This window comes from Talpa europaea (genome assembly GCF_964194135.1).
Source record: "Talpa europaea genome assembly, chromosome: 12".
Taxonomy (NCBI): Eukaryota; Metazoa; Chordata; class Mammalia; order Eulipotyphla; family Talpidae; genus Talpa; species Talpa europaea.
The window spans coordinates 98,907,837-98,921,841 of NC_140079.1; the positions used below are offsets into that span (position 1 = coordinate 98,907,837).

General features: G+C 47.1%; 1 protein-coding gene across 20 annotated transcripts in view; it reads right to left on the reverse strand.

Moving 5' to 3' along the window:
• Positions 1-5,273: 5,273 nt before the first annotated feature.
• The window catches only part of RBFOX1 (RNA binding fox-1 homolog 1), a gene marked incomplete at both ends in the record, with an annotated part of 929,893 nt that continues 921,161 nt past the window's right edge, over positions 5,274-14,005 (reverse strand). For 12 of the 20 annotated variants that reach the window (XM_084251201.1, XM_084251196.1, XM_084251209.1 and 9 more), the window contains 2 exons: positions 5,274-5,396; positions 6,957-7,032. In XM_084251201.1, coding sequence (XP_084107327.1) covers positions 5,274-5,396; positions 6,957-7,032 — 199 coding nt within the window. Of the gene's footprint in view, positions 5,397-6,442; positions 6,591-6,956; positions 7,033-14,005 lie in introns of those variants that run through there. The other 8 variants (XM_084251204.1, XM_084251208.1, XM_084251193.1 and 5 more) reach the window with 3 other exon arrangements.

The following is a 14,005-nucleotide window of genomic DNA, read 5'->3' on the forward strand; positions in this document are numbered from 1 at the left end:
TGACAAACCCTGGCTTTTCCAGGAATTGAGAGACTTTGCCCCGTGGGGGATGAACAGACTTGGGGCCAGTATCAAGCATCAGGCTGAATCCTGAGCAAATGCACAAGGAGATTTTATATCTTCCAGATAATACTACACTGTGTGAATTTACATACAAATCTCCCAACTGTATATTGGTGAGTGCATCTGCTGGCACATGTGGGCTGCCCGATGAACACAAGACAAAAGGTACCAGTCAGCCTCTATATTTGTCCAACATGCATGACTTACCTCTTCCCGGTGAGAATATTTCCTTTCAGTCCTAATTCTTGACTTTATGGGTTGAAAACCCCACAGGTTATGAGAAGGACGGAGAGCAGTGTTAGCACACAGATACACCCATCACTCTCTCGCCACCAGGAGGCGCGGTTCTGCAGGGAGACTCAGCACGTGACAGCCGGAGGAAGCTCCTCCACCGTGGGAGTGCTAAAGGTGGGCAGGCCTGGGAGTCTGCATTTTCTTTCTTTTTTTTTTTTTTAAGATTTATTTAAAAGAACTGAAGTACAGGCCAGAGGTGTGGGGGTGAGAGGATTCACCAGAGACAGAGTAGGGAACAGAACAAGTGGGTCTACTGAAATCCACTGCTGAGGGGAGCAGCCAGGGAGGCAGGAGAGGTCTGCTGCGCCATGTGGGTTGCTCCCTGGTGTGCTGGGGATTGAACTCGTGCTGCAGAGGCTGCAGAAAGCTTCATAGTGCCGTGCTGAATCCCTTCCACCACCAGGGAGGCCCAGGAATCTGCATTTTCTACAAGTTTATCAGCTCCTCTGAGAGAGAAAGGCTCTGGAGCATGCACAGGAGCACAGCCAGCAGCAAAGGGCTCTGAAAGTGTGTGCACTTAAGTGTGTGTACACGAGTGCATGTGTGGACTTGCATGTTCACGTGGGAGAGTGAAGGGCTCACCAGCCCTAGTTTAGTTCAAAATGGCCGTTTTCCAGGAGATGGAGTCAGCCTCCTGAGAGCATCATAAATAATCAAGGTTGTCAGGGGCTTGAGTGGGCAACTGTGCTTTCAGCTAAATGAACAGAATCTGCCAGGTTTGTTCTTATTTTTTAACATGGAAAGCATTTCACTGTTTAATTAAGAGATTGTTTTAAGAAAAAAATAACAGGTGGGCTAAGAGTCTACCTCCCAGGCATTGTCCACGGAGAAATAAATAACAGCCTTTATTTATACACAAAGCGTGTGCGCCCCATATGGGCTTCCTGGGGGCATATTCGCTCACCCCTGCCCACACTCCTGGAGGAGAGAGGCCGGCAAGACTTTTGAGAAACCCTTTCGCTTCTCAGTTGCCTCAGAGCCCCAGCAGTCCGTGTTTAACTGCCCCCACCGCCATCTTGGAGCAGATTCCCAGAGGGAAGGCCTCACAGACCTTCCTGGGGAATCTCACCCCAACGATCACTGAGCATCACTTCAGGCAAATTGCATGACCCCTCGTTTCTGATCGCCCCCATTCACAAAACGAGAGCTGCTGTCTCTAAGGACAACGGCAGTGGACTGTTAACCTGCTCCATCCTCTGCGTGTGGTGTTCAGAGAAGGGGCCACTGAATGATGTGGTTGAACTCGCAGGTGGACGCCATTAAGGCAACCCGGGCTGTGGAACAGCCTGCTGTCCTTAGGAGAACACCTATTGTTTCTAGGGCCTCCCCTGGTGGTGCAGCGGTTGAGCACTGGGCTGCGAGGCTGCCTGCAGCCTCTGCAGCGCCAGTTCGTTCCCCGGCCACCAGCGAAACAAACTATTGTTTCTAAAATGGAGAGCTGTAAGTGGCCAGGGAGGGAGAGTTCCCCATGGCCTAGGGATGCCCACGCTGGCCTGGCCACTCGTTGGATGTGTGACCTGAGATAAACGCAGCTGCTTTGTGTGGAAATGATGATAGTTTACAGTATGAGTGACTGCGCTAAATTCATCATGGGGCAGTTTGATTTCCTCTCATATCAAGACGGTGTCATCATCACCATGAATACAGGCGAGGAGACACAGGCTCAGGACTTTTGGTTTCACTTGGCCAGGCTTGGAGCTAGCGAGGGACCGAAGCAAGAGCCCAAGTCGGAATACACGCTTTCTGACCTCACATTTTTCACCTTTAATGTGTTACCAAGTTGATAGGAGCATCAAGATAATTAAATGAGATAGGGTTAGGATAGCATTAAGATAGCTAAATGGGGTAGATAATTCAACCCAGATGGGAGCGCTAAATAATTAAATGAAATAAGGAACACAAGAGCCTGGCCAGGACTCATGGCTTGAGACAGGAAGCAATAAATGCAAACTCCCGCACCCCGAGTGTCCTTTTATCAGCTTCTGCATCCAAGGCCGCCCCCCACCCCACCAAAGTTGCATGAATAACTTGAACATGTTTCACGTAAGACACACAGTTCGCTTTGTTTTCAACCCAGCGTTTCCATTTCCAAGCTGGGGAACAGCTAAGCTTCGTTGTGTGTCTTTCTGAAATACCCAGGGTTCCTTCCACCAACCTCTTTGGAAAGATGGACGAGGAAGGGAATCTCTGCAGCGGACAGGACAGCAGGCACACCTGCGGCACCTGCAGAGACCAGACCGGTGGGGGTGGGGGAGGCAGCCTCTGCTCACCTGGGTGGCCTCACCCACGCCCTCTGGCGGCCCCAAGCGCGGCCACGTGTGAGGAAGAAACCCACCCTCCCCGGATCTGCACAGAAGCAGAAGGACTCAGACCACCGACTCAGTGTACGTTTTCAGACTAAGCTTTTATTTTTTGATATTACAAACCAGTTTTCTTTATTCACAAACCACTGTAAGTGATATAAACACTAATTTCTAAAGACAGATATACACATGTTCTGGGTTTGCAGATTGCGTGATGTGTGTGTTAAGAAGTCACTATATGCCACACGTGATAGTAATCTTTTTTCCATAATTCATAATAGCAATAGTTATTAGATAAATGAAAACATTCCAAATAAATACTGTTTAAAAAAATCCAAAATGTTTGTTTACATCTCTGACATACATTTTAAAATGACTTATTGGCATCTCGGAGAACAGCCAGGACGAAAGATTCTGCAACATCAGTTGGCACCCACTTGCTCTAAATGATTTTATTAAAACTACATACAATCATGGGGGAAATACAGCTCATCAATGAAAATCAAAACTGCAAATTAATTTTACTTTAACCAACACAGTAAGAATTCTATGTTTGTGATTCCAAAGACAATGCAAATTCTGGATTTTGAAATCGAGGGCCAGGGGGAGACCCCCGTGGGTTCTCCCTGGCCCCCTGCTGCTCCCTCCCCTCCCGGGTAGGACGCCACAGCATTGTAATCACCCAGACACCAGACGTCCGCCGGGTGGGGGGCCCGGACGTCCTAGCCAAGCCACCAGCCCGCACCCCCCAGCCCTCCCGTCCCTACCCACACTCATCGGTGAACAGGACACTCGGCGAGATTTCACCCTGGGCTGCTAATCCGTTTCCCCCCCTTTCTGTCTTTGCAAGGTAACAACCACCTGTCTTGGATAGCGAAGCTACAGAAACTTTGTTTTCAAATCTTGTGAGACTTTATTGATGGTTTAATATCCAACCGGTGTTACTGCATGCACATAGGATGAAAAGAGAAAGCTGGATCACAAACACTTTTTTTTTTTTTTTAAGTTTTGTCGGGTTTTGTTTGAAAGCAGAGTTGTTACAGCGGATCGCAGGGTCACAGCGGCGGTGAGTCCATGACTCGCTGGAGGGCGGCGGGCCGCGCCTCCACATGAGGGGTTAACTAGGGCAGCAAAACTACTCGGGGGACAGCTTGCTGCTGTTGGTTTAAATACAAAAACAGGAAGACCCGTGACAGATACCCCAACTTAGGTGAACTTGTAAACAGAACAACATGGAAACAGCTCAAACAGAAGAAAAAGACAAACTGCAATTTTTCGGCTGTGTCACTCTGGCCCTGCTGTGGAGGTGGGGGGCTTTGCTCTTGGGGTGACGAGGTGGACCTATGTTTTTTTTGCTTCCTTTGGATAAGTGTCCTGGGCCTTGGAGACAGAACTAAAGATACTGGGGGGGCTTGGGGAAGAGTGGAGGGCAGTTCTCACGGACTGAAAAATTGCAGGTTGCTCACACAACACAGTCAGGTGTCAAAAAGTACCAAGCTGATGAAAACACCACGATTATCTCTATCAACGATCGGAATACTTGTAAAATGCTTCTAGAAATCCGAATATGATTATCATGTAATTCCATAAAAATTATACGTCTGTCTCTAACAATTGTTGTAACTAGGCTAAAACTAAAGCTTCCTAGACTGTTTCTAGAACTTAACAACTCCACTGCACAGATGTAAATTTTATACATTTTTTTTTTTTAACTGGTACAAAGAATTTAAGTTTTTATTACTTTCTTTTTTTGGAAAAAAAGAAAAAAATAGAAACAGTGCTTTTTATCACCTTTTTATTAAGGTTATTTTTTCCCTCCCGTAATATAAAAGTCAGCAATGATATCAATAATTTGTTAGACTGGAAGAAATATAAAAAGAATGCTTGTTGATGGTCTAACTAGCGGGTTTGGCCTGAATAACTACCGGCTGGTTGAGAAGCTGAGCAGTGCCGGCGGGACGGCGACGAGGGTGGGTTTGCACAGCTTCCTTCAGCTCAGATCTCCCTGCCTGCTCGAGGCTCCCCCCCGGCCCACGTCACCTTTGGCTTGAACTGACAATGAGTAACTCAGAACCGGTGATAGGGATCGTTGGTGCAGTGGGTCGTTTACATTCTTCAGTGACTAATTTGCTTTGCTTTCAGCCAAACCCCAGTCCCAATCCTTTAGGTCCCTCCCGCCCTTCCCCTTTCATAAAATAAAATAATGCAGATGCAGAAAGAAATGACTACTGCAGTCACTTACACTCTTCCCCAACAGCTGATAACCCCAGTAGCTTAATATTCAGCATATATAATTCATTTACAGGATATAGCACTCTGGATATGGCCCTAAACCAGTTTTTATTCATATCTAGCATCTCTCTAGGTCAATCACAGAAACTCCTACAGCCAGCGACCAAACTACGGAACCTTCAGAAATTAAAGACCCACAATATTAAAATACACAGAACAAAATATCTGAGGTATAAGATAAAAAATGTAATTTTTTTCCTCTTTTGACTTTTTTTAATTTTTTAGAGTTGCTAAAATGATGCACTACTGCATGTATTGCAATACCCAGGCCTCGGAAAGCTTCCTCTCTCCCCACATTGGAAGGTTTTTATGGTTTGTCATTTAGTATGGAGCGAAACGGTTGTATCCCCCTCGGTATATACTAGCCTGCAATGAAGAAAGAACGAGACCCACATCATCAGCATGGCTCCTAGTCTTGGCATCAGTCAAGGGTGCAAAAGCATTCTGAAACAAAGCAATTTGAGGGGTGTGTTTTTTACATTTTCCTTTTGCAACACGTGGATCATCAAAAAAGACTAATGTGAAAAATAGACACTCGAAAACAAACAAAATGGAGGCACTCCCTTCCCATCCCAGGCCATTCTTGGAGAATGCACGATAGGGCGGATCCCGCCCTCCCCCAAGAGTTCTCCTAGGGAAAATCCCTGCCAGCCAAATCCTGTCGCCAGTCCCACTGGCTGCAAGGCCCCTCATGAGATGGGGCAGTTGAAGGATTTGCATTCTCTCCCTTTATTTGCTTGTGTGACTCAGGACTATTCTGTTCTGTTGGGAAAGCCTAATGCTCAAAAGGTGGGATTCGGACAACTTGGTGAAGGTAGTAATTCAACTCTCCTATCCCCCACCTTCCTCCGGTGGGTTAGGTGTTGAAGAAGAGCCGTTGCGTAAAAACTCAGGATGAGAATTTAAATCAACGTCTACTAGACGTGGCTCGACAATCTGCATGGAGTTTGTTCTGGAGAGGGGAGTTGTACAGATGAATTGCTTGATGTAATTGAACTTGTGCAAAATAATATGTTTCCAGATCATGGCTGAATTTCTATGACCAAGCTCCAGCGAATGGCCTGGCCATGACTTCAGATGGCTAGCAGGTGGCACTTAACTATTTCCTTTGCCTAAAAGTATTGGCGATTCAAATGAATGCCTAGGGGGAGTTATTTATTTATTTATTTGTTTATTTTTTTTTTTAGGATAAGGGCTGATATTCTTGATCCCAAGCAGAAAACTGCATGCCAAAAGCTTTGTAATGATTGCATACGCTCTCATGTGATGGGCACGTCTTACTGTACTCAAGAGATTTAGTGCATAGAAGTTTGAACAAGTACAGGCAAATTCACCCCACCCTCACCTCCCATTTGGCCCTCCCCCCCACCCCTCCCCAAACAAAAACCCAGACCACCCCCCCAAAAAAAAAACCAAAAGACAACCCCCAAACCCAGCTGATTCCTTCTAATTCTTTATGTACTAGGCACACACAAAGTGTGCCCCTCTGTCTATTTTCTTTCCTGGGCGACTATGACTTTGAACATGAATTGTAATAGGGGAGGAGAGGCAGTCAGATTCTCAGCTGCCTGACAGCAGAGGCCTGGAAGTGTGCGGCTTAGCTCCTCTGAAGTCTGTGCTGGGGCTGGAACCTTGGGGCTATGTGAATGAGCAGCCAGGGAGGGAAAAAAAAAGAAAAAAAAAAGTTCTGCATTGACACTGCATTCTGTTAGTGATGGATTTAATTATCAAAATGACTAATTATTCCATTAAGGTAAGTGCTCTGCTAGGTGAGACTTGCAAAATTAGAAATATAATAACTTACATGCACTACATTGCCAAGAAATTAAGACATTTATCAAGTTTACTGGGAGGATTAATGTGGCATTTTAGCTGCTGTTAGCACAAGAGACAAATTCAATTAAGGGAAAGTGAGAGGACATCAACCGTCAACCGTACTGAGGTCCCAGCTGGGGGCAGGGAGGGAGGCAGGAGGAAGAGAGGACAAGAGGACTGGGTACTTACCATGGCACCAACGCCGTAGGTGGGGGCTGGAGCAAGTGTGTGGTGGTAGGGGTCGGCAGCATAAACTCGTCCGTAACTGAAAGGGAAATAGAGGTTAAGATTAATCCATAATATGCAGTCACAAAGTGATAATAACAACCACAGAACACAAAATACCAAGACAGTGTGGAGGGACCCTACGCATCTTCAAGAAACAGATTCCAAGCTGCCAGGTAAGGTGGGAGAAGTCCACCTGTACCAACAGATTCCTTTCTCCACTTAACACAGCCGGTCACAGAGTGAGGCATTTGACATGTATGTTTCCTTCTTGGTCATGACACATGACCACACTGCACACACAGACACCTCGCACACTGATGACCACAGAGGAGGTGACTTGAAAGAGTGGTCTGAAGAAGCCCAATGACCCCAGAAGCCATGAGGATACTCGAGAGAGTGTCTTTCTCTCCTGATTTAGTTGTCACCCGCCAAAGGAGGTGGGGCAGACCAGAAAGGATGACGGTTTGGGCAGCTAGTGTCCCAAATCTTAAAATAAAAAAGAACAAATGTATTCAGATAGAAGCCTCCTTTAAGGATTTATGGGACCCTTCTCTGCTCTCAAGAATTGGAGGCTGATTTGATTTTGATCCTTTCACCCCAGAGCGTCTATGTCATCAAACTATGGCCAGGTTCAGGGAAGGAATACGTTGCAAACAATATTTTTTGAGGACTTTGGGTTTTCTATCTCTCCTTCCTCCAGGGTCCTGATGCCCTGTGCAGAATGAAAATGAAGAGAAGATGGATATTTCATGCATCAGATGCTGACTAATTATCTACACATCAGCAACACATCAGAAAGTAAGGTTCAGAGAGGTTAAGTCACCTGTTCCAGGTCACAGAGCTACAGAGAATCAGTACTGACCCTTGGGCCTCATGGGGCTGCTCAAATGCCCTTCCATGGGGTTATGTGCCCTACTTGAGTGACCTGCCAGATACCATTCTGGAGCTCGCTTGAACATTGCTATTTTGGCAATGAGCAAAGTAAGGTTCTCTGGAAAGAGCCTGAAACAGAGATTCTGCAGCATATGAGTGGTTAGGGTGGGGAGGGAGAGTGAAGGGGCAGGGCACTCGGCAGGAGCATGGGACCAAAGAAAAGCGAGCACGTGGGCTGGGCTGGAGACTAGTGTCCGCCTGATTCTGAGAGCCGAGTCAATTGTCCTGCTGGAAGCAAGTGGGTTTTTAGTTTTAATGACCCTGTAAGTTCAGCAGATACTGGGGTCCCCTGAAGGGTGGGGGGCAACTTCTGAGTTGAAGTGAGTCTCTCTGGCAAGGAAGAAGAGAGCAGCTGTGTGCCATTAGCGACCAGCACGCACGCAGACCAGCCGGTCTTCCCTGTAACAGCAGCCCTCCTCACAACAGTGAAGGGAGCCATCACTGGCTCTGCCAGGCTACCATATGGGGTGGGCATGGTCTCCCCATGTCTGGGTTTTCTCCAGGGACTCTCACTTCCTTCCACATGCCAAGGACATTCATGAAGAGTCCCAATGGCTCATCAGCGTGTGTGTGTGTGTGTGTGTGCGTGTGTGTGAGATGGCAGAGGTCTGTGATGGAAGGTGGGTCCTGCTTTGCACCCTGAGCTGCCAGGAGAGGTTCTGGCCACCTGTGACTCTGAATTGGAATAAGAGGGTTGGAAATAAATGAATATAAATACTTGATTCATATTAATTATTTCATATTAGCTTGGGGTCTTTATTTAGAAGTCTGGTGATGTGTTTGTGACCACAAATATGCAGTAGAAACTTAACTCTCATTGATACTGAGTAGTCTATTGGTTGCACTTCAAGCTGCGCTTTCCAAGAACTATGGACATTAAGGGGGGACTTCCTACTCCAGCCACACAATGGCGGGCATGTCGATTAGCAGAGCTCTGGCTGGTGTACTTGACTTTAAAGGATAAAGGGACAGGCAGGGAAAAATGACTACTCTGTACAATCCATCATCAGCCCACCTCCCAGCTCTTGGCGTCTAATTTGCATGCATTTTATTTTTCTCCTCCCCTATCTTTCCTTCATTTTCCTTCCAATCTTCTTGCTCATAGTTGGTGAATAAAAGTGTACAGGGAAGGTCTGGCTTGCCCGCTCACATCACGGGGCCTGGGAAGGTGAAAAGAGGCTGGGTCAAGGACCTTCTAACTCAGCCTCAAAGTTAGATCTCCAGGTGGAGCCACACTCTCCCGGGACATACTAGACCCCCAAGCTCCTCCTGCCTGTTTCCAAGGGGGCTGAGTCCCCATGACCTCGATGAGGTTTTCAGCTTCCACATACAGTGGTCTCCTGATCCCCAAAAGAAGTGGCATCAATGGAAGTTTCTTTTTCTAGGATGAAGATCTCAGTGAAACTAACAAAGTGATTCCTTAAGACATCTGTCAATCTCTGGCTCATCAAAAATGGCCTTCAATCAAAGATATTCCCTCTCTCTGGAGGAAAAACAGATATCAGGCCATGCTGAAAGGCGTATGAAAATAAGAATGATGATGCTTTGGAAGAAACGGAAGTCACTTGAGAAAACTGGGCCTCCACCCAGGACACACAGTAAGATATTAGGACTTACAAAAGGACAGGAAAGATTATCATTTCATGAGAAAATAGTCTGTCATTGGCCGAGAGGAAAAGAAGACTATTAGTGAGACTATTTTTAATGCAATTTCACCTGGCAGAGCTGATGGCGTGAATAGGCCATAAGGTCCTAGGAGATTTACTAAGCGATCCACAGCGTGGTGGATTCAAATGCAGAGTCACTCCTTCAAAATGAGTGTGACAATGCCAATCCAGAGCAACCATTATTTTGTTTAATTTGGGAAATGGTTTCACTGTGCAAGAATTTCCCCTTTTTTGGAGACACCGTGTTGATAATCTGAACGTAGTCAATGAAAACACAGCTCCTGCCTTTTTTTCCTGCCTCCATGAATGGTAAATTCTTGTTTGTCTAGAACACTGGGCACAGCTTCCCCCTCTGTGGAAAACCCAAGGTAGCAATTTGGCAGTATTCTCTTCAAGGCGGAAGGAAAATACAGCAGTGCTGAACTATTCCTCGTAAATGAGCTGCCTCCTTTTCTCCTCAGAGTGACCTTTACCTTCAGAATCCGAGGGTTTTATTATGATTAATAAATTTCATTTCCACAGAGGAAAAGGGACCATGTCAGCTCAAACTGAAAGCAAGGAGGCTTCTTTTCAAATGCTAATTTCGAAACACGCCCTTGTGTGACACCACAATCTAGACACCGGGTTATTAGGGAGGATGTGGACTTGCGCGTTAGTCTTACAGCAGATATGCCAGGCACGTTGCCACCTGATGTCCCCAGAGCCGGCTCAGCACAGCCCAAAGGAAGGATGAAAGTCCAGGGGCCTGAGCAGAAGTGATGCCATATGTGGCCACCATGTTCCTGACCTTCATCTAAGGTCACCCTCCACATTCCCCATCCTGGCCCAAGTGGACAACATGGTCATGTCACTTAATGACGGGGTATGTTCGAGAAATGCATCCTTAGGTGATTTGGTTGTCTTGGCAACATCACAGGGTGTAATGACACAAACCCAGCTGGCAGAGCCTAGGACACGCCGAGCCTCTGGGATGGAGCCCGCTGGGACCACGGTCGTCCATGTGGCCCATAATTGACCTGAACAGTTAAATGACGCATGACAATAGCGCAAACCAATCTGATGCACTTGTGCCCTGCCAACCATCCACCAGAGGGTACAGATGGAATCTGTACATATGTCCATTTCACGCCATTCACACCATGACCACCTGAACATAAGCACCGGAATTTCATCAGAACCAAATCAACAATGTCTAAATCTTGTCCCCTACGTTCTATTCTGGCCTCTTTGAACCACCAGCCATTTAGGTAGATTAGATAGATATCTAACAGATGGTTTACCTACCTCCCTACCTATCTACCTGTCTATCCATCATCTATCTACACCTGAATATACATCTGCATAAATCTAATCCTATCGCCTCCCTGCTTCAAACTCTTCAATGGTCTTCATTGACCCTAGAATGCAGTCCAAACTTGCCTGAGTCGGCCCCATCCTCATTCTGTCCTCTAACTCCTTGTCCCCTGGCCCACCAAGTTCCAGGCACACTGGCCTCACCAGCAACCCATGGGCATCTGCAAATCTATCCTCACATGAGGGTCTCGGCACCTGCTCCTATGCCTGCACTGCTTCCCCCATCCCTATGACTCAGATCAAGTGTCAGTTCCTCAGGGAAACCCCTTTCTGCAGGATACCTTTCCACCCCATCTCTACTCTTCAAGTAACAGAGTAAACCACCTGCCATTCCTTTACTTACCTCTCTGCCTGACTATTTACCTACCCCCTCCTGGAATGTCAGCCCCTGGGGCTGAGTCTACTATATCTCCCACTTGCTTCTGGGGCCTAGTAAAGGGTGCAAGTGAACAATGGGCCAAGTCAGCACCCCTGCACAAGTGAAAGCGGCAAGAGGGAGAACAGAGAGGAGGGAGGCGGGTCTGGGAAGATGCTGTGCCCTCGTTACCATTGTCTACAGCAAGGATTGTTTCAGAAGAACTAGGTTCTAGGTCAGCTGCTCCCACATACACTCAAGCCCTTCAAGACACTCAGAAGACATGTTTTTGGGGATTCTGAAACATGCACTTCTTCTTGTTCTATCTGAGCCCTGCCTAGTTCACAGACAAAGTGCATGGAGAGAAACCATTTTAAAGAGATTATGGCGCCAGGGTTCTCATACAGAATTCCACCAGCCAGGCTCAGTACTGCACAAACATTTAGTCCACAGAGGCAAGGGAAAAGCCCTCTTGTAATATGGCCGCATGCAGCTCTGGTAACCAACTCACAGATGCTTCCTAGTCAAAAGCATCTGACTTTGACCTACAGGTGTAGTTTAAGTGGATAGATTTGAGCTGAAGGGTAACTTGGAGTACAAGGAGTAAGTATGCAAGTAGGAACTGGGATCCCACATGCTTTGTCAACTCTACCGAGAAATGCACATATTACTAATTATTAACCTCTTCTAAATCTAGTTGAAACCACCTAGATGCTAATGAGATATAATATGTCCATGGTGGTGCCCCTAACCAGGTTTAACAGTCAAGTGGTTTTCTTACAGGGACAGAGCAAGAACACTGTAATTAATTTCACTCCATATATTCAATGAAGACTCTTTATGGCCCCTGGGGCTGCTCATGCTTCCTTCACCATCACCCCTCCTGCCCCTGTCCAGAGAAATCCCTGTGGGGCTGAAAGAGGGATAAAATAGGTTCACTTCTCAGATGAAGTTCACCGTAGGGTGGAGAACTCGCCAGCCCCACTGTAGCAGGAAGGTGCAAAGGCTGTGCGCTCGCCAAGAGAGGTACATCCAAAATAAGATTCCTAACTAGGGCTCAGGATGCGCAGACTTTGGGCCCTAGTCATATCTAAGATACATTCTGTAAGGGGTGTGGGGAGAGGAATCCCTGCACGTCACACACCTACAACCTTGTACGCAAGCAGGGCCCCATGCCTGGCCCCATGCCTGGTTCCGCGCTCCTGCCAGCCTGCTCTGGAGTGGACAACGGTCCAGTGAGGGGATGTTCCTTCTCACTTCCCTGCAGAGGGTCCACTGAGGCCCGGCTCTTAGCAGGGCCCACGCTGGTGGGGGCGGGCTGCAGCACCCAGGCAGGAGGGGACATAGGAAGAAGTTCTCATCTCACCCAGATGTTATCCTCTCATTTCTCTCCTTCTTCAGCCTTGCCCAAATGAAAACCAGGTCTCTTTTGGAAGAAAACTCTTCAGTTTTCATTTGCTGCTGGTACCATTCACTGGGAAACTATTACACCCCCCATCAAGACAGAACACATCTGGAATGCACTGTTCCCTTGGTGTATGGGAAGACGCTCTACTCTCTGAGGCCTCAGGGGCTGCCCAGGAGCATCACCAGTGTCACCAAGACAGGAAGACCTGAGGAAGGGCATTGATAGCCTGGTCCCTCAGCTCCGTGCCACCTACTGCATTAGCTCTTTCCCTGATCCACCTGCAAACTAACCTTTTTCACAAAGAGGATCATGGCCAATTATACTTTCCAGATCATCCATTCCATGCTCATCACTGAATAAAAATGAAGCAAAACAAAATAGACTGCCTGGTTGTACTGAAAGAGGCAAGAGGCTTCCGACAAATCTTGCTGATCCTGCAGCTGCAGAAGCTGTCAGGTCCCTGTGGCTTATGGGGTTTCTGTTAGCTCAGGATGGAGATAAAATTCCTTCCCTTCACAGAACGAAGGGAGACAGCCCAGGAGATGGGGCCCCACAGAATTCTTCCCAATGTTGGTGAAGTTCCCAACTATTAAGTGGGATCTCTTGGGACATCTTTGAGATGATTAGAGTCTCACCTCCACTCACATCAACCTGCCAGATGACCCAGGGGTTCAGAATGCAAATGTTCCTTTCAAACCACAGCCCCAGCCCCACCACTTCTAGGCTTTGTGGTCTTGACTAATGGTGTGGACCAGTTTGAGAAGATGCTGGGATAGTAATGGTCACAGTGGCCAAGATTCAGGGTACATCTTCCAGGAGTCATTCATGGCAAGGGCAGGGAGCTCATCTACACCCACCGGGTGGGGCAGCAGGTGACAACTGGTTCTGAGTCTGCTTTGTTTCCACAGGAAGGAATGAGAAAATTCCCAGGATCTTGGAACACCTCCCGCATTTCCATATGAGAAAAAAATCCTCCTGAAACTATTAAGTGGGACCAACTTGAAGGTTCTGGGGAACAGGAAGGGGGAATGGTTCAGCTAGCAGTGGGGGGGAACCCTGTTCACTTTTCTGAGGTCTTGGGTGTCAGTTGCTCCTTTGGCCTCAGCAAATGTACCCACTAAGGAAATAATGTCCATGACTGCTTAGCCTTCCCAAAGCTTAAATCTAGGAAATGACTTACACATTCATACACCATAGCAGTGACCACACTTTATCCAAAAGCTTTTTAAGATGCATAGTTAGAACAACTAAACCAGACCTGTAACTCCAAACAGCTAGCAAACTGTTCCAAAAT